At 40.5% G+C, this 23,625-nt stretch overlaps 1 protein-coding gene across 1 annotated transcript; it reads right to left on the bottom strand.

Moving 5' to 3' along the window:
- Positions 1-4,271: 4,271 nt before the first annotated feature.
- LOC130245546 (extracellular calcium-sensing receptor) lies at positions 4,272-7,393 on the bottom strand. Its single transcript, XM_056478272.1, has 6 exons — positions 7,176-7,393; positions 6,776-7,067; positions 5,821-6,606; positions 5,500-5,727; positions 5,293-5,416; positions 4,272-5,170 (listed from the first exon to the last, which is right to left on the bottom strand). The coding sequence occupies exons 1-6, from the start codon at positions 7,391-7,393 to the stop codon at positions 4,272-4,274; spliced, it is 2,547 nt and encodes an 848-aa protein (XP_056334247.1).
- Positions 7,394-23,625: the final 16,232 nt, after the last annotated feature.

Here is a 23,625-nt window from a genome sequence, read left to right as displayed (position 1 = left end):
TGGGTGAGGCATGATCGAACACCCAAAAAGGGGGGAGAGCAAGCTGAGACACCGGCGGCTGGTCAGTGGTCCAATCATAAATAATCAGTAACACCTGTATTTTCTAGTAATTGGGCCGGAGAGACACCTGTATAAGGGCAGGAGAAGGAACAGCCGGGAGAGAGAGGAGAGTCTGACACAGAAACACACTTGCACACAAGTGCCCAGCACTTAAAAATTTATAAGTATTTGTGCTTACCTGATATCGCCGACCCAGTCTTCTTCTTCCCACAAAATGAACTTTACTACACATTGCATCCCTATTAACGTTATCAGTGCATTGTACAAAAGGCCTTTTCTACAAACATATCCAAATGTTTTCTGCTGCTGGCGCCAATCGCCTAATGTCAGGTGATTCACTCTCTTCGCAGTTTGTGCTGTATTGAACAGACTGTTCTTACCAACAGGCCTATATACAGTACAGATATACTTAATAAATAACCTAAAAATTAAAAGCATTAAATATGCTGTGTTTTTTTGTTTCACAAGCTTTGAAGACGTAAGGTAAATTTCGCTTTTAAATAAAGCTGCAGTCACACCAGAGTTTGTGTGTGCGAAATTCTGTTGTGCGGCGCTGCGAAAAGGGGCGGGATTAAACAAGATGATTAGACATTTAAATAAGCAACCAATTGCTGTTTAAGATTTGAGGAAATAACATCGCCATGATGGTCAAAGAAATCGAAATATTCTTTTCACCTCAACGCAATTTAATAGGGCACTATAAAGGCTAAAAAAAATGTAATACTTATTTGCTTTTTGCAGTCTAGGACTATACTTCTCACTATGTATTGTATCTTTTCTAAAACATACAGTATAATGTAAAAGCATGTTTATTACTTAGACAGCTAAAACAAAATTATATTTTAATAGAACACATCGCATAAGGTACACATACAGAACCGTCTATTTAGTATTGTGAAAAGGCAAAGCTGAAAATCTGTGGTTAATGTGCCACCCAGTGGCCAAAAGCTGCTGGCGTACCAACTACCGCCACCGCGGTATGAATGGAGGCAAAGGGAACAAAGTGAAGTAGTGACATCTGTAGATGCCCCACTACAAAACTTAGAGAACTGTAGGTGATGTGTCTGAATGGTAAAGAATGCAACTGATAAAAGACAAATTCCACCATTCTCCAATTCTTATAGAGCTCTCCCGACAAAAATGCTTGCTGCAAAAAACAGCTTGGCTGTATCGGCCCTGACACTATCGCGGGGAAAACATGCAACAAACTCCATGGATCATGGTAACAAACACATATGACCCTTCATGGACAGCTAAATACTGCGTGCCGTGCGCTGTCTTAACAGCTTGGCAGGTTTGTGGTCTGTCATTGGAGAGCATGTGCAGTCATAAATAATTAAGAAGCAGGGTCTTCTCATAGGATAAGAAAATTCAGCAGTGAATGATAATGAGAAATCGATGCGTCATCACTCCGCTAGCAGATGCATGCTACATCACAGTTTTTGATCCTGCCCTAATAATTATTTTAATTATGTCACTCCACTGACACACACACATCTATGCTGAGACTTGTTTCTCTGTAGTGAGCATCACGTAAGCGTTTCTTCAATTGTCTGCTGTGTTTAAACCCTTGTTTGTTTCATTGTTTCTGTTTGTTTTGCCACCTGCCTCAACCATTCACCTGTTTATCGTTTACCCCTTTGGATCACCTGCATGCTCCCGTCTGTCCCTGTGTTGACGCTTGCCTGTGTGATGATTCTAAATAAAGTTGTATTTGTTTCCAACTCCTGTTGGCACATAGTCTACCATCATTACAACTTGCATAAACATCCCTAATCTAAAGCAAAATACAGGAACATGATTACCACTTTCAAACCTTTGGATAGTTGCTCAGTGTGTTGCATCATCTATTTTTCTTGCATGGTGTTTTTCTGTGATAATCTCCTGATACTTCTTTACATTGCTAAATTCATAAAATAGCCCATTAATAAAGTGCTTTTAACGGATATGCACGTTTTTGTACACTATAGATCAAAAGGTCAGAAAAAGCCAGGTGGACAAAATGGACATATTAAAACACCAGGTGTAAACAACAATGTGTCTTTGAGATTTGATCTACCAAAACACATTGTTCTACCTGGTGTAAACAGGTATAACAGTGAAATTAATTGTATATTCAAATATATTTGGTTATGTCCACTTTCACGCACTCAGTTAATCTGGATGCCTGTTAATCTGTCATCCATAAATTAAGTATGATCAGAGACATGGCTTCTTCATCAGAACAAATTCATAATACTTTTTTTTAATAACATGCCTTTTTTTAATGTAGTGTATCTGCATACACTGTCGCTGGAGCAAATCTTTATTAACCAAAAGTTGTTTCGTGACATCAGGCTTCTCTGTCTCTAAAGCAGACATGCCACTTTTTTTAAAGAAGATCTGCTAAGTGATTAAGAACTTTAAAGAAGGAATCAGTGCACCTCACATGCTGACGTGACAATTTTCATGTTGAACTTTAATCTATTTGGACTATCATATTGAAACTTATTTGGACTGATTTATTGTTTGGTTTCATTTTGTTTTGTTGTGCCTTAAGAGTTTGACTGTTAAAAAAACCTCAAACTGGGAAAAAAAGGGATTTCTTACATAATCTTGTAACTCATTTTATAAATTTGGTACGGAAATTGTATTGTTCAGGAATCATTACCCAATTCAAAATATTGTATAGTTTTCAAACATTTTTAAATGATAGCCAGACAGATGTCACACACCTTTGTAAAATCTAAAGTCAATCTTTATTACATTATATTCCGTAGATGACAGGTAAAATAATGGTAAAGGCTCCTTTTCATGGGTAAAGTACCAAATTAAGATCACAATATCTGTGGAATTAAACAACAGTTATAGTTAAATAACATTACATGCTGTGTTCCTCTTCTGAAGATTTTCTTCTGCCTTAGTCTGTTCAAAGCTAGAGTTAAAAGACTTTTCAAGTGCATTTGTAAAGTAAAATATTATGAAGGGTATTTGTTCAGCCTTTGTAAAAATAGAAAGTGGTAACAAGAACAAATTTATTGGTAAAGATTAAGGATCAGCTTGATGGAGCTCCAAGTACAAACCACACACAATTATAGGAAATTTTTTGCACTTTGAAAACAGGGGTAAGTTTTGTGATGAATAAATGGTTTTACAGCTGGTGGGTAAAATTGACACCAAGACAATCTTTGTTCCCCTTCATGAAAATAGAAAATAATAATAATTTTTAAAAATCTAGGAAAAACAGAAAGAAAAATAAATAGACAGATAAAATGACAGAGGTATATTAAATATAAAATAAATCTAATAAATACAGTCCTGACAGGGTAAATGTTAGTTACAAAATATGCAGATGTGCTTTAACAAATAAACTTTGTTATTACAAGTATGATGCATGCTGATATTAACTGTAAGAAAGATTAATTTCTATTTGCTGTTAATTGCAAAAAATCAACATCATTTTTAAACAGCAAGTACATAACCAAGGCCCAGAACAATGCCGTGATGGAGATGGTCACTGTGAGTCCACTGTGTCTGGTGCTGACCCGTCCTAGCCTGGAAAACCTGCCATACCCTGTGGAGAGCAGAACTAATGGGTCAGACAACCCCGAATAGAGTACTGCTGCTGTAGCTAGCGATCATTGATTGTGAAATCATATGCGATTTAGCCATATAAAATGTTTTTATAGCCCATCCAGGCTGCAAACTTTTTTCAATTACTTTTATGTTTTAATTAAAAAGGCAGTTTTATTTTATTTTTAGTAGTTTACTTATGTGTTCCTTACTTATGTTGTTTGCATGTTCTCCCTGCGTTCGCGTGGGTTTCCTCCGGGTGCTCCGGTTTCCCCCACAGTCCAAAGACATGTACAGGTGAATTGGGTAGGCTAAATTGTCCGTAGTGTATGTGTGTATGTATGAGTGTATGGATGTTCCCAGAGATGGGTTGTGGCTGGAAGGGCATCAGCTGCGTAAAATCGTGCTGGATAAGTTGGCAGTTCATTCCGCTGTGGCGACCCCAGATTAATAAAGGGACTAAGCCGAAAATAAAATCAATGAATTAATATTTCAAACAAAAATTTTCCCTCAATTGGTTCTAAGCCTTTATAGTTTTTTCATTATGTTGGACACTACAGAGAATATTTTAAAGGAAGCTAAAAAAATGTTAACCATTGATTTCCATAGTGTGAAAAGTATTTTAACCAGTTTTGTGATTATCTTTGGTTTAAAATGCTTTAAAGTTTACTCATTATTTGTTTCTTTGTGTTTTTCTCTGGTTTCAGCAAAATGATGTAACACTTTGGAATAAATATGCAAAATAGTAAACCAAAACTTGAAACTAAAATGGCAAAGATCTCCACAGCTACTGTATACTTTCCAGGAGAACTTACATATGCTGGGATAAATGTAAGCCAGACAGCACAGAATATGAGCATACTAAATGTGATGAACTTTGCTTCATTAAAGTTATCTGGGAGTTTTCGAGCAAGAAAAGCTAAAACAAAACACAAGGTTGATAGCAGGCCAGTATAACCCAGAACAGCCCAGAAACCGAACGCTGAACCTAAGTTACATTCTAGGATGATCTTTTCTCTGTAATAGCTCAAATTCATATATGGGTAAGGAGGAGATATTGTTAACCAAAGCAAACAGACAATAACCTGTACTAATGTTAAGGAAACAACGCTGAGTCTTTGCTGAAGAGGCCCAAACCATTTCATAACATTACTGCCTGGAAGTGTAGCTCTGAAGGCCATTAACACCACTATTGTTTTCCCCAGAATACAGGAGATACAGAGGACAAAAGTGATCCCAAAAGCTGTGTGACGCAACATACAGGACCACTGAGTGGGGCGGCCAATGAAAGTGAGTGAACAGAGAAAACACAGTGAGAGTGAGAAGAGCAGCAAAAAGCTCAGCTCTGAGTTGTTGGCTCTGACAATAGGTGTTTCTTTATGGAGATAGAACAGAAAAGTTACCATTACTGTTAATAGCATCCCAATGAAGGAGACAATACAAAGAATTATGCCCATGATTTCTGCATAGGAAAGGAATTCAACCACTTTTAATATACACCTGTCTTTCCTTTCATTTGACCAGTACTCCAAATCACATGAAAAGCAGTCACTAGAATCTGTGAAAGAATTTTAAGAAAAGATTATTGGAATATAGAGTGGATCAGCAATCACGTGGCCTGTGTACATACTCCACTTTACAATCGTTTTTATCCAAGTTATTTCACTTGTATAATTGTACCTGTGCTGTTACTGATTTCTCCCTCTGCACATGGAATACAGTCATAACAGCAGACAGGGCGTCCTTTTTGTACAGCCTTTCTAGCTCCTGGTTGACAGCTCTCAGTGCACACGGACAATGGTAACTACAATGAAATTTAAGTAACAAGTCAATAAGTTGTCCAAATTTCCCAGATGTCTTCATGGAAAAATTATAGTATTGATGTACCAGTCCACTTTTCCCTGCCCACAGCATGTTTTCCTGATTGACTTGTAAACGTTGTTCTGAAGGCAGTGAGCTGTCATAGATGCCCACGTGCTTAAACTGCAGACTTCCATCCTCAGCAGTCTGCCAGTTCACAAGGTCATATCTTGCCACTGGATCACCACTTGCATCAAAGAAGATGTTCTCACCTGTTTTCATAGTGAAACTCAAATTTCTCATATACTGCAAGACCTGACAGTAAAGGTCAAAAACATAATTGTTTTAATTATTTCAACAGTATTAATGTAATTTATTTATTCTAGAATTAATGTATTCATTCATTGCCTTTTGTGGTGTGGGTAGCTCTATTTTGCTGTTGCTGGAGGCTTTAACATCTTTAAAAACATTATGCATTGTGTGTGCAACTGCATACACTGCAGCATACGCTTTATGTTCTATCCGTAGCTCTGATGCATCAGTATATTCATTCTTCAACTCTCCAAGTTTCTCAGAGCCAGTACATACAGCACTGTCACTGTTACTGAAAGAACATTGAAAAGCTGTTTCCCAAAATTCTTTTAAAAGCTTGTTTTTTGGTTCTTGATCTGGGTGCACATTCACCAGGAACTCTTGTAAACCTACAAGTTTGGCATTTACAATGGCAAAACCCACAGCTCCAGAAAGGAAACTGTATTCCTTTGTTTCTGCAAGATTTCGAGATGTTATCCAAGATTCACTTCCAACCCACTGCAGTCCTGTGATGTTGTTTTCTGCAATTACTTTCACAAGGGGAGCAAAATCTCCAAATGAAATAAAGGCTACCACCACCTTAGATGTGCCCTTTTTGATCACTTCCACTGTCTTTCGAAACTGTTCTTGTGGATCAGTTCTTAATATGGCCTCTGAGTACTCAATGCAAATCCCTTCTTGTTTTGCTGCATCCTCAAATGCTGTGATGCCATTATTACCATAGTCACTGCGACTCCTGACTGTCCCAACCCAGGTCCAGCCAAAGTGCTTGACAAGCTGAGCCAGTGCTCTGCTTTGGTAATAGTCACTCGGTATAGTTCTGAAGAAGGAGGGATATCTTTTTCTGTTACTCAGACATGCACATGTAGCAAAATGACTGATCTGCAAGAAGAAAAGAAAAGCAAAATAAATAAAAAAACAAACAAACAGTATATCATCTTCCATTTTTTTCTACCTTCTCCACATACATATATTTTAGGTGTATGCTTCAGTAGTTTGTCATGTATATCAGCTACTTGTTATCATGCTGATGTTAAATATAATTTCTTACAACGGGTATGTTGAATGGACCAACTAAAGAAGCCAAGGCCGTTGTGGGAGTGGATGATGATTCTCCAACTATAGCCTGAACAGCAGGTGGTCCAGAGCAGGATGCATCACTCAAAGTGTTTTCATAGCCATTTATCAAAGCCATGCCTGAGACAAGAGTCGGAGAAATAGCATTACATGCATCAAAAATTTTATAGCCCAAAGAAACACCAGGCAACAACTGTGTGTTGTTATTTATTTCCTCAATAGCAAAAATAAAGGTCTGGGCAAATTTAAATTCACGCAAGTTCAACCTGTGAAATTAAAGTAAGTCATATAAAACTGCAAAAAATTATAAAAGTTGCTTCTAAAAATGTTTTATTGTTTGATTTAAATTGAATTAATAATAGCATCATACAGACCTGACACATGTTGTTGGCTCTGGTTTGGAAGTAAAAGGATATAGCTTTAGCAAAGCATTCCTATGAATTGAGAAAATTGCTCCAATGTTGATATCTCTTTCTGCAGAAAGTACAGGGAAAGCAGATTGACCAAGCAGACTACATATTTGCACTGTTGCTGGCAGAAGGGAACCATGTAATAACAGCAGAAGTAGCAGCAGTGACAGAGTATTTGCCATGCCAATAGTGTACATGACGGGCAGGATTCTCTGAGGCAAAACTGAAATAGTGCTGCATTTTATTGTTAAAATGCCCTGTGGGAATGGCATAGAGAATCATGACATGTTTTGAGTTTGACCATTTTATCAAGCTTTAATCAGAAAAAAACACATTTTCATACCTTTGTATACATAGCAATATTAAAAACCTTTTGTCATAATTTGAGTTTTATGTTATGGGATGTGATTTTCCTTGTTTGAATGGCTCAATCGCATGATGATTAGAACAGTTCGGTCAAGACAGGTATGTTGCAAATGTACTGATTTGGTGGTAACATATCAGTAGATGACATGTTTTGATGCAACATCAAATAAAGTCACATTTTGTTTTTCAATTAAATTCATGGGCAGTATTGTGTAACATAAAAAACTATAGACTAACATGGTGTTTTGTAGAGATTGAAACTATTACAATGTAATGGATTCGAATTTCTGCCTTCCAATCCATCCCATCATGGATCAACGTTTATCCTTTTTCTCATTACTTTATTAATTTGATTATTTGAATAGGAGTTTAAGTTTGAAATGATTTTGACTAACGAATCAAGTTAATACATTGTTTAATATAAGAATGTTCAGTGCATTTGTCTGTCTAGTTTAACTCTATTTTCAAGAGCCACCAAACTACACTGTTAAAAATTGTCCCGTTAAAAAAAACAGTAATTTACTGGCAGCATGGTTGCCAGCAAGTTACTGCTAAATTAACAGCATCTTGCTGTTGCTCTGTAAATTAACAGTAACATACTGGCAGCTGCAGTTGCCAGCAATGTACTGTTATTTTACAGTATGTTGCTGTAAAAATACCTGGACTACATTGATAGACATAATACTCAAACTCATTTTGTTCACTGAAAGGAACTGCCTCAAATTGGCTAACTACTGTACTGTGAGTTTATGAAGTAATGTGCTATATATGCTTAGAAGCATACTACTACTACTACTACTAATAATAATGTTTAAGTTTAACCCAAATATCTTAAAATTCACAGCAGCACACATGCATGTAAAGCTGGAATTACCAGAGAGATTGTTACTGCATCAGCAACTAAACAGCCACTGTCTTTAAATAAAGAAACATGCAAAATAACATCAGCAGCTCATAGTTCATGTTTGACTCAAACACTGGCCCTACTCTCCTCCACAATGGTTACACACAGAATAAATTTGCTTCAGGTTTTACAGTAAAATACTGTTTTTCCTTGATTTTACAGTAGCTACTGACAGCTGTGGTTGCCAGCAATCTGCTGTTTTTTACAGTCTGCCTCCATAATTTAAATTAGCATTATATTACTGTTAAAATACATTTTTACACCGTGTTTTTACCTCTCACACCTTTAACCCCTAAAGCAAATACCTGATTTAATTGAACACTTCTGAGTGTCCACACTACTGAGTGTTCAAGAAACATGGAGCAAAGCTGAAGTAAATTAATTAATTAAATGACTAATTAAATGATAATTGAGGATTAGCGATGAACAAATGAAGAAGTACTAAAGGGAAAAAACAAGAACGGAACATACAAAAAACTACAATTTCAGTCACAGCTTTGTAATGAAATAACCTGAAGGTCAACAAATGATTAAATTATAGCCATTTGTTGATTAGCAACCATGTTATGCCATACTTGACAACACTGGGATGTATAAAATATGGGACAACAAATAGCTTCAAATGATAGAATACATAGCAAACATTAGAAAACATTGATAATAAAATAAAAGTTTTAGCCTATTAAAAGCAATGGCCTATACAGAAATAAAATAAACCTATAAAATCTACTTCACTTTTTATTGGATTTGCATATTAATTAAAGTTACTATAGTTATTTAGTGAAGAGCAACAAATTAATCTCTCGTGTTTTGTTTGATAACAGAGGTGTCATTTTAGGAATGCTAAGATCTATAATGAAAGCATTTGACTACTTTAGTAACTGTTGTGTTTAAAATAAAGTATGCAGGACGGACATGTTTACATATTTTTAAGTTTATTTTTCTGTTTAAACACACACCCGAATCACCAAAGTATCCCAAACTTTCGCTCCTTTATAAATGTAGTCTTTATAAGTGTAGAGAAGCTGATCTGGGAACAGTTTATTATAAGGAGCGTGTCCGTCAGTCAGCATGCATACAGATACACTGAATTCAGAGGTTGTGACGATCGACGCACACCTTTACTAGAAAGAAAGTGAATGCAGATGTTTTTATATTCATTCATTTTATATTCATGCTCTCAAGCTAAAATAAAGCGAAAGCATAGCTAATTATTTTGACCAGCTCTTGCAATTCACATTTGAGATCGGCTCTGTATTGATGTTAGCTACTTTCAATTTTCATATATTGATTAAACATTTGGTGGAAATATGGGAAAATTAAACGTGATAGCAGGCAAATATGGGAGGGTTAACAGGTGTGTGTCACGCTAATTGTTATTGGCGTTATCAATCATCGCTTGGATACAGCAAAATAATCATCTTTATTGTAACATTACTTGTTTTTGTCGCATTTTTCTTCCTCTTCTTTTCTTTTTTGCCTCCCCTGCGCACCAGGCAGTTTGGAGCATTTTGACATGTTGAGCTTGTAAAATAATGTGGGCGTATAATTTTATAAGTCATAATACCAACTAGTTTTAGGATTAGTGAAAGTTGCACTTTTTTTTTCTTCACCCTTTTCTGGCACCCCCCTGGATGTACAGCACCCTTAGTATTTACCTATACTGCCTATGCCACAGGCCGGCCCTGCAAAGAGACATCAAGAATCAGCGTATGAACCTCAACAATGGTGACAATTAAAAAAAAAAATTTACAGTGTAACTCACAAACATCACAAACTGGCTACTGTAAGTCTAAGCATAAACAACAGCAGAATCAAACGCAAATAAAGAGAATTGTAAGACTATTATATTTCATCTTTATTTGTGCCGCAATGCATGCTGGGATTTATGTACTGTGCTACACCCAGCATGCATTGCTGCAAAAAACATTTTAATTGTTACTATTGTTGAGGTGCAAGGTGTGACTTATGAGGTTTAAGCGTGACTTAATATTAACTGAACTGTTTTTGTATGTTATTTCTTAACTCTGTAAGAGAATTAGGTCTCTCCTGTTTTTGCTTGGCTTTCATAAAATAATATCCACAATGAAGTATAAAGACTATGGCATGAGGCCAGTTATTAAAACCTTCATCAAATCATTTAACATGGCAGAACTAGGTATATCTACCTATTGACATTTCAGCTTTTTGCTATGATTAAAGAGTTTTATAAACTCTGTAGTACAGCAGCTGGAGAGTCTAAATTTATGAATTCAAGGGTGAAGAGCCCAACTAAACCAGCCCCTCACACCATTACGGTGACAAAAAAAAATAAAAATTTCTGATGGTTCTCAATTAGAATGGTATAGCAGTCAAAGCAGTCAGTAATAAGTGTATCTGCTGTTGTTTGTGGAGTTATTTGATGATCCTCTGCTGAGACTGAAGGTGTTTTATTTTGGTTGATGTTATTTAATGTTGTAACTGACGTCACTGTTTCTTGTTTCTCTTTGCTTCAGTGATTGTTATTATTAAGAGCAGGTGTTCATCAGTGTCTGAATTCACTCATTAGTGTTTATTAAAGTTATGGTCACACTAGGCTTTGTGTGTGCGAAATTATGTTCGTACGGCGCTGCGAAAAGGGGCGGGATTAAACAAGATGATTAGACATTTAAAAAAGCCAGCAATTGCTCCATGTTATAAATTTCTGTCCGGAGAGGTCATGTTTTGAGAGCTCACCAAGCTTGATCTTTGCTCCGCAGCAACATGCAAAACTTGACGCATGACCTTGCGTTTCCGGTCTGACGCATTCGCATGCGTATGAATGAAAGTCTATGGGAGGAAAAGCCCAGTGTGACCGCAGCTTAACTCTGTCAGGTGAACTAGTGTACATATAAGTGAACAAGGGTGCAAAGTGTGATTTCAAACACAGACTTGAAATGTTGAATCTGAACTCTGTTAACTCACAGTTTTCTGCTGTTGGTTACTTTATTGAGAACAAAAATGTTACCCAGAATGCACCGTGTTTAACAGAATATTACTATTTCAGTGAAAAAACATTATTTTACTGTAGAATCTGACCATTTTTTAACAGCATTTTTTACAGTGTAGGTCAGAGGTCATGGAGACCTCAAATGGAACTGAAGGCCTGGATGATTGAAAACAACTGTTTTCCTATTGTATAATAATGTGTATATACTGTCTAAAGTGATTTTGATATTATTGTTATTATGTGTATATTCTGTTTAAAGTGATTTCCCTTTTTATTCAAGATAGACTTTGTGTAGTAAGAATATAGCAGTCTAAATGCTGTTTATACTAGTTTTTAACTAGTTTGATAAGACACTTGAGAGTACAAAGAAACAACCTTGGGTTTTTATAACAGATTGTCTCTTATATGCAATGGGTCATTTTTACAGGTCTGAGACCAGCTCTTAATTGTCTACAGGCGACTTGACCCAAGCCTCCTGTCGCCATCCCTATCTGGATTCAGATACAACTCCGCATTTAAGAACATATTTAGAATTGTCTATCTTTTTTTTTAACCAATCGGAACCTGTTACCTGAATCACACCCTTTCTGGTCTTGTGTAGAGAGTATAATTGTTATTGATTTGTGAGTGTAAGCAGAGCGGCCTATGAACTCATTGCGAGTGTTGAAGCTGGCTTCTGCTGATGAAACTTTAAACTATCTTCAGTAAACTTTTTATTTGAATCTCTGACTCCAGCTCTTCTTCATCTGACAGACTGGTCATTCTTTGGGTTGAAACTAACTTATCCCTACAAATGTAAATAATTATGTTATATTCAAGAAGCCTGACATGCAAGCAAAATCCGTGGTGTACCATAATTAAATGAATGCGTTTTTTGAAATGATGCTGAAGGAAGCGAGTATATATCGTTTTGCTTAATTCAATTGCATCTTGTCCTTGTGTCCTTCACTCAAACCCTAAAGGAGTGGAGCCAGAACAAGCCGAATCTGGATCTGGAACCTCATTTTACTGATCCCCCTCCTCACGCACCAATGAAAAAAAATGTTCTGCAGATGTGTAGTTTGCATAAAATTAAATTTAAAAACACATATAACTAATGACAATGATGTCTATAACTTTGAATTTAACTTTATATTTAAAATATTTGTAAACGTGCTTAAAAATCAGTGCTTAATTTGACATGAAGAACAATGGCAAAAAGACAGATTTATGAGATTATTTTAAACAGAGTAGGCCAACGTCTAAATCAAAACAGGCTGTAATTATAAGCTATAGATGATAGCAAGGGTTTCATCACCTGTTGACGAAAAAGAAGATGAACCACTCTGTGATGAACAGGTAAAGTTGATGACAGCCAGAGGAATGAAGAAGCACAGGGAGACGAGCAGTCAAGCAGCAGAGATGGAGAAAGCCAAAAACGGGGGTAATATGGACCGGAGCAAATTTTAAAACGAAAAAGAATATCAATATTCAGTGCTGCAAATAGCTTATGTCCTGGTTCATTCAAATTACTTGATTAAGCAAATTAAAATAAAACTGTCAGGCAATTGAAAATTTTGTCATAGTGAAGACAGTTTAATAGCCTGGGCATCTCTGAATCTGTGAATATTTCACTTTTCTTTTATTTATATTATTATTTTATTTAAACAAACCAGTGTGTTTTGGTGCTGACACATGCAGAGCTTATTTTGAAGTAGCTAAAATGTTATTTGTATATTTTGTAGATCACTGACCAACAAAAAATTCATTTAAATTAAGATACAAATTATACCAAACGAAATTTGTTTCAAAAAGATATTTTTTTCCAACAAATATATATGAAGTGTGGTATTTAATTGTTCAGTCTCCAGAGCAGTGCGTATAAAGTAGCAAATTTCCTAAAAGAGCAACACAGTCGTGCAGCACGTTCTTTTCAGGATGGCGCTTTGACTGTGCGTTTCTGGATGCGGTGGTTTCCTGTCCCCGGATGATGGACACGAGCACTGTGTTGCATGTCTGGGGGTCCAGCATGTTAATACGGTGCTCACGGGCAGTTCATGTCGTCATTGCGATGCCATGTCTGTTGCGCACTTAATATCGCGGCTAGCCCTTGCAAAAGGGCGAACCACCCCAGCTGTCCCCTGCACTGCAGCGGGCACTCGGGCTGGTCTGAGGGTTCCAGTGGGTGATTATCCGTCGCCTCCGGGCCCGCGGACCTCCCACTCCTCCAGGTGCTCCATCCAAGCTTGGGGCGGAGGAAGCGATCCGTCTAACCAGATGGTAGCCCTTACGCTCTGACACCGGGGACCAGATGTCCACTGCTGCATCGGAGAGTAGGCTTTCATTGTCCAACGAGGATCCAGACCCACTCGCCCCCCCCCCCCGGGCAGGTGAGCGCTGTCACGGATCCTGAAACGGACATGTTAGCCATGCTTTACAGGGCTGCTTCGGCTGTGGGGTTGGAGATGGTTTATCCCCCAGCTCCGCGGCCGGACCGACTAGATGGGTGCTACGTAGAGGACAAGAGGGCACCCTCGCCCCGATCTTTGGAACCTCCACTTAGACGCTAGGAAGACTTAGGTAACCTACCGACTGCAGTGGTTAATACCATCAATCAGGCTAGAGCCCCCACCACGAGGCGCGCCTACGTCCTGAAGTAGAGTCTATTCACTGAATGGTGTGTCTCGCAGAGAAGACCCCCGAAATTGCCAGATCAGCGTTGTGATTTCTTTCCTCCAAGAGAAGTTGGAGAGCAGGCTGTCGCCCTCCACACTCAAGGTTTATGTGGCTGCCATCTCCGCTCATCATGACGCGTGGCTGGCAGCACAGTGGGAAGGCATAACCTTATCATCCGGTTCCTCAGAGGCGCTAGGCGAATTAATCCACACCGCCCCCCTCTAATGTCCTGTTGGGGTCTTGCCCTCGTTCTCATGAGCCTGCGCACAGATCCCTTTGAACCCCTCGACTCAGTATCTTTAAGATTTCTGTCCCTGAAGACAGTGCTGCTGGTTGCGTTGGCATCGATTAAGAGGGTCGGGGATCCTGAAGGCATTTTCGGTCAGTGACTCGTGCCTGGAATTCGGCCCGGCTTACTCTCACGTTGTCCTGAGACTTTGTCCGCCTGGGATATGTGCCCAAGGTTCCTACCACACAGTTTAAAGACCAGGTAGTGAGCCTGCAAGCGCTGTCCCCGGAGGAGGCAGACCCAGCCCTTTTATTACTTTGTCTAGTTTGTTATGGTGGTCGGCAGCAGGGAAGTGCCGTTTCGAAACAGAAGTTGGCCCACTGGATAATGGATGCCATCTCCCTTGCTTACCAGAGCCAGGGCGAGCCGTGTCCCCCAGGAGTGCATGTGCACTCCACTCGGAGCATCGCATCTGCTTGGACATCTGTAGAGCTACATTTGCAAGGTTTTACAATCTGCGAGTGGAGCCGGTTTCCTCAAGGGTATTAGGTAACATTGGTGATTGAGGAAACAACTTGGTTAAGGTGTTGAAACACGCTTGTTGCGCCATTCTCCCTAACACTGAGATATGTGCGCTTATTCACTCTGTCAGTAGGTTCCTCGCTTAGATGAGCCCTGCAGATTCCTCCGAGGCCCCCAGCACTGACTCAGCGGAGGAGTCACTCGCTGGCCCATTACGTTGTAGGTCTGCCCTCTGGTCAGCCCGCGTTTTGGGTATAGGTGCCCGCTATGCGTGATCCCCACTAGGCGATCCCATATGCATATTCATCCACAGTGCAGTCCCCCCTCACAGGCGGACCCGTGTCTTTCCTCTCTGCTAACCATCTTATTATATGCGTACTCCCCCTTCTAAGGGCTAGTCCACTTATTCTGCCATCATATCTCCCCATTTGGGTAACAGATGGCCTCCGCAGCATCCTCCCCTTCGGGACTGCATGCTTTCCCAACGTACTGTCGTACTTAAATTGCCAGAAATAATCTAGACGCTTGCGGCTCCCGAAAAATATATCTAAATCCATAAATCTTCTTTGAAGTTGTTTAAGTATGTGTCAGGGATCTTGATGAAAGACCGCACCTCTCTATGATGCAGGTGCTGCCATACTATTTTAAATTACTATTAATATTTAAATACTTTCTAACATTTTGATATATTATAAAACGGTAACCCACAATACTGTTGCAAAAGGTAAACTCCTACTAAATAAACGTTATGTTAATCTTTATGTATAATATATTTAGATGTTTATTATATTTATATAATCATATGCGGCCTCTGTCACCGCAATCTCAATTAACGGACATCGGTGGCCTTCACTCGCGCGTGTGCTCGGCCGCATGTCTGCCGCAAGTACGCTGATGTGGTTATTTTATCCATATAAACATACATATATTTACAAACACATTATTTACACTGTTAAACATACTAAACATAACATTCGATGCCACATCATACATCTTACCTGAAATATAAACAAACACACAATGAGTAGTGATGGGTCGTTCTTGAACGATTCGTTCATTTTGAACGAATCTTCAATATGACTCTGTAACTAAGAGTCCTCTCAGGCAGTTATTCGTTCATCCGCGCGCATCCTGCACATTTGTGCAGGTATATCGTTCATTTTTCAAGTCTTTTGAGTCGTTCATCACGGAAAGGCAAAAGCCAATCATATGCGTTCAGAGCCGGAAAGAGATTTGATCCGTTCATCTCTCGAGTCCTCTATCGGGTTTGAGAAATTTGATCCGTTCATCTCTCAAGTCCTCTATCGGGTTTGAGTCTTTCGTACTTAACGGGCCAATCATATGCGCTTAGAGCCGGAAAGAGATTTGATCTATTCATCTCTCGAGTCCTTTATCGGGTTTGAGTCATTTGATCTGTTCGTCAATCGAGTCCTCTATCGGGTTTGAGTCATTTGAGTCATTTATTGTTAAATTGTTAAATTGTTTTGCTAAACATTTACTAATAAATGCAGACATAATAAATGCAAATGCAGAAGGGTTTCTTCTTTTAAAGGGTTAACTGTGATAATGTGTGTACAAGAAAGAGGAACCCAACATCCTGCTACTGGCAGGGTGGAGGCCTGCTGCTCATAACAGATACCAGGAAGAAGAATATCTGGTTGCTGAATGGTCAAACTGTCAAGACAACACCATATAAGTCAATAGGGTTGGGGTTAGATAGTGTGTGAAAACAGTATAAAAACCCTGAAGAAGGGCATAATAGGTGAGGGGCTGAACTGATACCTCTCCTGCGCAGAACTTGTATTCTCTAACTTCTTGCATTCAAAATAAAACTTCTTAATTTTCAACTCAGATCTCCGTCAATTTTTGAACATGCAATGGACCATTTGAGTCCTACACCTTCAACATTGAAATATGGTTGAAATAAGGTCAGATGTGTTTTAAACGTTGAAATAATGGTGATACAATGTTTAATGTTAAACAGTTGAAAAACAGCCTGCATATGGCCAGGCTTCAATGTTGAATGAGAAATGGATATTAAATGGTAATAATATATTTTTTAATACGCTGTATAATTAATGTTAAAATGACAGAGTGAACTGCTGTTGTTTCATTGTTGTTGTTTTTTTTTTACTTTTAGAGATGTAACTTACTCCATAGAACTTGTACAGCATTGTATGGAAACGGCTTTGTCCATATGTAAATTTACTAAGTTACGTTACCTTTAACTAAGTTATCTGTTAAAAATTCTTGGTGCTTTGGTTGGTGATATTCTCCTTCTAATTGTCCGTGTTAGCAAACCATGTTTGTTTATTGATTGTTAGGCTATGTTGTGATATTATATTGTTATATTGATATTATCATTTTGATATTATGTTGTGATGTCATGCTATGTGACAATGTTATGGGACAAATATGTGTTTAGTCAGAAATGAATGCTTGAATTACACTTAGTCTAGTAGCAGATAAGAGGTGTAATGGGTTTCAAATTTCTGGGTTTTCTGGAAGGTCCAGTTGAGGGCATCAAGAACATGCAGATGGCCTAAACCTGTGTCAGCCTGGATAGACTGCAGTTCCAGCCTGATCTCACGAGAAAATGTAAGTATTTTACGTTTTGACAGTTTAGTGGCTAATTCGTACGAATTCGTACGAGTTCAGTCGTACGAAATGGTACGATTTTAAAAAGGAGGCGTGGCACCTAACCCCGCCCCTAAACCCAACCGTCATTGGAGGATGAGCAAATCGTACTAAATTGTACGAATTAGATCGTACGAATTAGCCACAAAAAAAAAAGTTACGAATTGCCGTGAGATTGTGTTGGCAGCTCTGCTACACCACGCTAATGCTTTTGTATGGATGTCTGACTACTACTGTGTTCTCTCAAGGTATAACTGGAGTGAAACAACAGCACCCGTTACAGTAGAATTTGTATTCATAAAAAATAGTAATATATGTGTAGCTGTTATGGGAAGCAGACGGACAAACAGGGGTGTAAGTATAAATGATGTTTATTACAACAGATGAGCAAAGTGGATAATAATTGAGAGTTGAATGGAGTTTGGAAGGAACTGATGATCCTCTTTGCCAGGTGAGATGACAGACACAGAAGGATGACCGAATGCACACACCAGAGGACTTGCGGGGAAGACAGACTGACGAGACACACAACGCTGACAGGACAACTGGAACACTGGACAGACTGGAATGAAAACAGAGTAAGGTAAGTACATATGCTGAGATCGCAGGGGAGTGAAACCTAGGAAGTGGTTCACTCAGAGTCCGCTTCGTAGGAACGAGACCGGACAATGAGTGAAGTGAGGTGTGTGCTTATATAGTGAATGGGAGTGATTGGGTGCAGCTGTGCGTGGTTAATACTCAGGTGAAGGTGCTCGATGCGTGATGTTGGTGGAAGAGCCTGGCCAATCCGTGACATTACCCCCCTCCCCAGGGCCCGCTCCTGAGGGCCTGAACCTCCGACGTCGTGGTGGTCTACCTCGTCCTCGAGGTGCTGGAAATTCTGGGTGATTGGAGTGGAACTCTTCCATAAGTGCGGGATCTAATATATCGGATCTGGGGACCCATGACCTTTCTTCGGGACCGTATCCTTCCCAGTCGACAAGGTATTCAAGCTGACCACCACGACGCCGGGACCGTAGGATGTCCTTGACTTGGTAGATGGCCCCTTCTTCTAACATCAGTGGGGGAGGAGGTTCCTCTTCATGACCAGGCTCTGTGGAGGGAATCAGAGGATCGTGAAAGGGTTTTAGAAGGGACACGTGGAATGTGGGGTGGATTCTGTACTGTGGAGGTAACTGTAACTTATATGTGACGGGGTTGACCTGTTCCAGGATGGTGAAGGGACCAACAAATCTGGGACTTAGTTTTCGGGAGGGCAGTCGCATACGGATATCTCGAGTGGAAAGCCAGACCTTCTGCCCTGGAGTATAGATGGGACCTGGAATCCTCCTCTTATCGGATACCTCCTTTGTTCTGCGTACTGCCCTCTGAAGATGGTGATGAGCATCGTCCCAGACTCTCTCGCTCTCCCGGAACCAGTAATCCACTGCGGGGACATCTGATGGTGCGCCATCCCATGGAAAGAGTGGAGGTTGGAACCCTAGGATACATTGGAATGGCGTAAGTCCGGTGGTAGGTTGCCGCAGGGAATTCTGGGCGTATTCCGCCCAGCCCAGAAACTGGCTCCAGGAGTTTTGGTGACCGTGACAGAAGGTCCTGAGGAACCGCCCCACTTCCTGAATTTTCCTCTCTGTCTGGCCGTTGGTTTGAGGGCAGAGATGTATAGTAACGAAGTAGAACTACTTCACTACTGTACTTAAGTACTAAAAGGCAGTATCTGTACTTTACTGGAGTATTGTTTTTTTCTCCTACTTCCACTTTTACTTAAGTACATATTTTCGATGAGTTTAATACTTTTACTCCGATAGATTTTTTATGAGCTGCATCGTTACTCGTTACTAGGTGTCAAAATGGTCGAAATCGGTTCAGTAATAGATCATAACGGGTTATTACGTACTGACGTCATTTATCTCTTATGTGCGGTGTCGCAATACTATGGCGAAGGACGGAGGCGCGAGGGCGAGTGAAGGCGGCACAGCACACGAGCCGCTATTTCACTACTACAGAGAAATGTTGTGAGACTCCATCTCTGCCCCTCTCACTTTGGAGATTTGACCCGCTGGCCTGGTAGGCGTGTATGAGGTGCAAGTTTTCTCCACTGTGTCTATTATAGATTACCTGTGATAACCGCGTATTATACATACATAGACTGTAACCGCGGCTGTTCTTCCCGCCATCAGTGAACAACGCTTTCATTTCTAAAGCCGATAGCAGCCCTTTCTGTTGAGAAGGTGAAGACAATAACTAATCAAAGGGGTGTAAGACCTCGCCTGTCAGCGTTTAAAAAGCAGGCGGGAGAATATTTACATTAGTTTATTTGCTATAAATGCTCATGCTGTCTTCTGTGCATGAGTTTTGTTTGATACATTCAGAAAGAGTGTTTTCTTTGAGCGGGTCAAATTAAGGGTACAGTTCATATATCTTACTGCTGTATTAAAGGACACAATTGTATTACAAGTAACCATTTAACTGTCACACCAAGAAAAAAAACCAATAGAATTTTTTTATTTATTGCATTTCTTAATTCCTAATGTCGCTAGTTAACACAATCAATACATTTTCCCCCAACACATCCCATAATTTCTAAAATATCAGCCTCTACCAAATGGTTGAGATGTTGGTTTATGGTAAAAGTACCAGAATGAATAAATATACTATAAAAATATGAAGTTTAGGACCAATTTAATTAAAACATAATCAAAATGAAACATTTTTGAATACTAAATCATAGCCATAAGCCATAAAATATTTCAGATTTTCATTGAACACAGTAATATCCACGTTTTCTTTTTTTTACAATAAAATCAAAATCAAGTGAATTAGACCGTTCGTTTACAGCGTTTACAACCAGTAATTTGTGCTCCGAAATTGGGTTTCAATAGCGTTTTGAGTGGATTATGGACTGTTTTTGTGACACACAACTTTGAAAGGTGTGTGTTAAAGCTGTTTTAATCTGTCAGATCTGTGGTTCAAGCGTGAGAGAAAAACAGTATTGTAAGTCATGTTTCTTTTCGTTCTGCTTAATGACGTGCCCCCCAAAAAAGAGATTTAAAATAAACAAAACAATATGATGTCTTTTGACTGCATTCTTTAATAACTACATTACACAATACTTGTACTTTTACTTTCAGTACTTGAGTAGTAAATTTTGAAATAAACTACTTGCAATACTTAAGTACAAAAAATGTTGAATACTTTAGTACTTCCACTTAAGTATGGTGCTTAAAGAGCACTTTTACTTCTACTCAAGTCACTTTTTGATAGAGTACTTGTACTTTTACTTAAGTCTGGGTCTCTAGTACTTTATACATCTCTGTTTGAGGGTGATAGCCAGACGAGAGGCTTACGGTCACACCTAGGAGTCTGAAGAATGCTTTCCATAGTCTGGAGATAAATTGGGGTCCTCGGTCCGAGACTATATCTTCTGGTAACCCAAAATTTCGAAAGACGTGGTTGAACAGGTTTTCGGCGGTCTCTAGGGCTGTGGGTAGACCTTTCAAAGGAATCAACCGACAGAAGTTGGAGAATCGATCTACGATGACTAGAATGCAGGTGTTACCTTCAGACAATGGGAGGTCTGTCATGAAGTCAACTCCTAGGTGTGACCAGGGGCGGTTTGGGATGGGCAAGGGATGGAGTTTACCAGCAGGTAGATGTCGGGGACTCTTCGACATAGCGCATTCTCTGCAGCCTTGGACGTATCTCCTCACATCCCTCGCCATGTTCGGCCACCAAAAGCGTTGGGATAGCAGCGAGAGGGTGTTGTTGGCCCCAGGATGCCCTGTGCCCAGAGATGTATGGCTGGAATGAATGAGATCTACCCGTTGATTTTCAGGGATGAAGCGTCGATTGGGGGGACAGCCCGGCGGAGTTCTGGATTCTGGAGTGGCAACTACTGTTGGAGCGGACCATTGGATGGGACAGATAGTGATCTGATCGGGAAGGATCTTGGCCGGTGTCTCAATGGTTTCATGCTGGTCGTGAATTCTAGAAAGTGCGTCTGCTCGGATATTTTTTGATCCTGGTCGATATGATATAGAGAACTGGAATCTGGAGAAGAACAATGACCAACGGGCCTGACGAGGACAGAGTCTTTTAGCATCTTTTAAGTACTGTAGGTTTTTATGATCTGTGATTACCTGGAACGAATGTTTGGCCCCCTCCAACCAGTGTCGCCACTCCTCCAGGGCGAGCTTGATGGCAAGAAGTTCTCGATTTCCGATGTCATAGTTCCTTTCCGCCGGGCTGAGCTTCCGGGAGAAATAGGCACACGGATAGAGTAATGAGGGAGTACCGTGGTACTGGGATAGGATGGCTCCCACTCCGGTGGTCGATGCATCTACTTCGACCACAAAAGGCAGGTCAGGATCAGGATGAGTCAGGAGTGGAGCTTGAGTGAAGGAGTCTTTGAGGTTTTGGAAGGCTGCGGCGGCTTCGGGAGGCCAGGGTAGTGTTTTGGGTTTGTTTTTTAACAGAGTGGTGAGCGGAGCGGTGATGAGACTGTAATTTTGGATGAAACGTCGATAGAAATTGGCAAATCCTAGGAAACGTTGGAGTTCCTTTATGGTTTTGGGTTCTGGCCAGGAGATGACAGAGGTAACCTTCCCCTCGTCCATACGAACCCCTCTCTGATCTATGATGTACCCCAAGAACTGAACAGATGGTAAGTGGAAGGAGCATTTTTCAGCCTTGAGATACAAATGATGTCTCCTGAGGGTTTTCAGGACCTCCGCAACGTGGTGGCGATGTTCGGCCTCACTCCGGGAGTAAATCAGGATATCATCGATGTAGATTATGACGAAGAGATGGAGGAACTCCCGGAGGACTTCGTGAATGAAATTTTGGAATACGGAGGGGGCGTTAACCAGACTATAAGGCATGACCAGATACTCGTAGTGTCCAGTAGAGGTCACAAACCCAGTCTTCCACTCGTCCCCCTCACGTATTCTCACCAGGTTGTAGGCGCTGCGGAGGTCCAACTTGGTGAAAATTTTGGCGGATCTGAGTTGTTCCAGGGCCGCCGGGACGAGAGGAAGGGGATAGTGGAATTTGACGGTACCTTGGTTTAGGATTCGGTAGTCGATACATGGCCGCAGCCCTCCATCCTTCTTAGCCACCAAGAAGAAACTTGAGGCAGCGGGTGACGTGGAAGGGCGGATATACCCCTGACTCAGAGCCTCCTGAATGTACTCCTCCATGGCCTTTGTTTCCGGAAGGGACAACGGGTAGATCCTACCTCTGGGCATAGGAGCATCTGGAAGCAGGTCAATGGCGCAGTCCCATGGCCGATGTGGAGGTAGCTGGGAAGCTCTCTTGGGGCAAAATACGTCCTCGTATGAGGAGTAGATCTTCGGGATCTGAATTGATCGTTTCTCGACTGGACTTTCGACAGACGTGACGTAGACAGTAAGGGGTCTTTGAATTTGTAAGGGTAGATCGGGAAAACAGCTGGATCTGCATTCTTCACCCCATCTCCTTATTTCTCCTGTGCCCCAAGAGAGAATGGGATCGTGCTTCACCAGCCACGGGCGCCCTAAGATGATATCCATCGATGCACCCTCCAGAACCAGAAATTGAATCTCCTCTTTGTGGAGCAGTCCTACTTGGAGATTGACGGATTCACATTTTCGATGGATACGTGCCTGAGAATGGATATGGTTGGTTATGGGTTGAATCTGGTAGACGTGCGTCGAGGCTTCGGTGTTAAGCTGGAGTCGGCGACAGAGGGCGTTCGAGATGAAATTTCCAGCTGACCCGGAGTCGATGAGGGCCGTGACTGAAACTGAGACAGAAGGGGTAGTTAACTGGACATTAGTGGTGAGAGGATGCATCTTTTCAATGGGAGAACTGAACAAACTCACCACAGAGCGTGCTGGACGAATGGGACAGTCCAGCCTGACATGTCCTTCGGCACCACAGTACATGCACAGACCCCGGGTCAGCCTCCTCTGTCGCTCAGTGATCGTGAGTCTACCAGATTCTATGATCATTGGTTCTGGTTCTGGAGGGACGGCTGGCTCTGGCGAACGGAGGAGTGCTTGGGATACTGGTGGAGTATCATGCTGGTAGACCCTCAGACGATCGGAACAGCGCAGAGAGTGTTGGATGAACTTCTCCAACCCCATCGTGTCGT

Source organism: Danio aesculapii, chromosome 18, assembly GCF_903798145.1.
Source record: "Danio aesculapii chromosome 18, fDanAes4.1, whole genome shotgun sequence".
Classification (NCBI taxonomy): Eukaryota; Metazoa; Chordata; class Actinopteri; order Cypriniformes; family Danionidae; genus Danio; species Danio aesculapii.
Note: the sequence above shows the minus strand (reverse complement) of the source record. Positions and strands in the feature narration are given on the sequence as shown.

Coding starts and splice junctions, on each gene's coding strand:
- LOC130245546 (XM_056478272.1), bottom strand. CDS start 7,393: ATGGCAAATACTCTGTCACTGCTGCTACTTCTGCTGTTATTACATGGT. Junction 7,068..7,175: donor GAGCCAACAACATGTGTCAG/GTCTGTATGATG, acceptor TTAATTTCACAG/GTTGAACTTGCGTGAATTTA. Junction 6,607..6,775: donor GTCCATTCAACATACCCGTT/GTAAGAAATTAT, acceptor TTCTTCTTGCAG/ATCAGTCATTTTGCTACATG.